General features: G+C 39.1%; 1 protein-coding gene across 1 annotated transcript; it reads right to left on the bottom strand.

The window, feature by feature from the left end:
- Nucleotides 1-535: 535 nt before the first annotated feature.
- LOC107682902 (vascular endothelial growth factor receptor 3-like) lies at nt 536-1,310 on the bottom strand. The gene is made up of 3 exons (XM_016479019.1): nt 1,201-1,310; nt 778-866; nt 536-667 (listed from the first exon to the last, which is right to left on the bottom strand). The coding sequence occupies exons 1-3, from the start codon at nt 1,280-1,282 to the stop codon at nt 536-538; spliced, it is 303 nt and encodes a 100-aa protein (XP_016334505.1). The 5' UTR covers nt 1,283-1,310.
- Between the last annotated feature and the right edge of the window lie 10 nt (nt 1,311-1,320).

The raw sequence follows: 1,320 nt of genomic DNA, 5'->3' as shown, positions 1-1,320 counted from the left end.
CACCCCATAAACACAATCAAGCCTAGAAAAAAAAACACTGAACCCCCCCTTTAATAAACTAAACTTTCAACAAAACATTTGCAGCTGGTTTGTAATAGGCGTGTTGTATGTATGTTTGGGCCACGCGCGTTCTCATTGCACCAGCAGGTGTCACCAGTGCTTTCAAACTGAATCATTTTGCGAAGCAGCTGGCTCATTTGATATAAAGTTTTGAAAAGCTTTATTTCACTATGTTCGAGTGCTTTGTAGAAACAAAAAATAAAAAAATAATAAAAACTACAGTTTACTCCAGGAACCATAGCCTACTCTTTTCTGCCATGTTGAAAACGAATGACTCCTTCCAACTCAGAAACTCAAAATGATCCTTTCCTATTCATAATTATGAGTTTCCTACTCAGAATTTGCACATGAATTCCCCCTGAAATTGTATTCACAGTAATTTTGATAGCACGTGAAGGCAGCTTTAGTATCCACCAGGTAAACATCAGTTTATATTTAATATATAATCTTTATAGATTTTTATATATTCTGCTCTCTAAGTGCTCTTACCACGAGACTGCATCGGAGGGTTGATGCTGGAAGTGGTGGACGGCTGACATTCATGCTGGCTGACCTGACTCGCTTCTATCATTCGTCGCACCTGACTCTGGGTTTTAGGAGAACGATCCTGCAAACACAACGCATGTTACACCAGATTACATATCAGTTATTACTGGTTGTAGTGCTGTTGTGAGAGGGTGGACTTATGTATATCATCATGTTATTCGTCTCTCTCACCCTGTATGGTAAGAAGAACTCCCTTTTGGCACGCAGAAAGTTGGAGAGATTTCCATATTTACAATATTCCACTATAACCATGAGAGGACCTGACAATCAGAGATGTTAAACAGAGATGTTTAGAAAGAAGAAGAATGCAGCAGACAAACCGATTTATGTCAAAACTGAGTTACAAGGATACAATCAAACTGTAATGTTTGAAAGGCTATGGCTTTTTTCATAAAATACTGCCATATTGGCCAGGTCAACATAAAAAAGTAGTATCATTCTGCTGGAAGATGGTCCCTGACATGTAAACTTTGGGTGCTGCAGTGATATAAATAGTAGCTGAGGATGCAATATTTCTATAATTAGTATTTTATCAAAGCTGGATCACTGTATTGAGCAATTAGAGGCATCTGTTTTACAATGGTAGATCCATACCGCTGGGTTTGGTACATGCTCCAAGAAGGTTGACGACATTGAGATGGTTTCCAATATGAATGAGGATCTTCAGCTCTGACATCAGAGCTTTGTGTTCGCTGGCTGTGGCTCCCTCTGTGA

The sequence above is a fragment of the Sinocyclocheilus anshuiensis genome, unplaced genomic scaffold, assembly GCF_001515605.1.
Source record: "Sinocyclocheilus anshuiensis isolate Anshui unplaced genomic scaffold, SAMN03320099.WGS_v1.1 C32704852, whole genome shotgun sequence".
NCBI classification, from domain to species: Eukaryota; Metazoa; Chordata; class Actinopteri; order Cypriniformes; family Cyprinidae; genus Sinocyclocheilus; species Sinocyclocheilus anshuiensis.
The sequence above is the reverse complement of the archived record's forward strand: the minus strand, read 5'-3'. Positions and strand labels throughout refer to the sequence as shown.

Coding starts and splice junctions, on each gene's coding strand:
- LOC107682902 (XM_016479019.1), bottom strand. CDS start 1,282: ATGTCAGAGCTGAAGATCCTCATTCATATTGGAAACCATCTCAATGTC. Junction 867..1,200: donor AGCATGTACCAAACCCAGCG/GTATGGATCTAC, acceptor TCTGATTGTCAG/GTCCTCTCATGGTTATAGTG. Junction 668..777: donor AGTTCTTCTTACCATACAGG/GTGAGAGAGACG, acceptor TTGTGTTTGCAG/GATCGTTCTCCTAAAACCCA.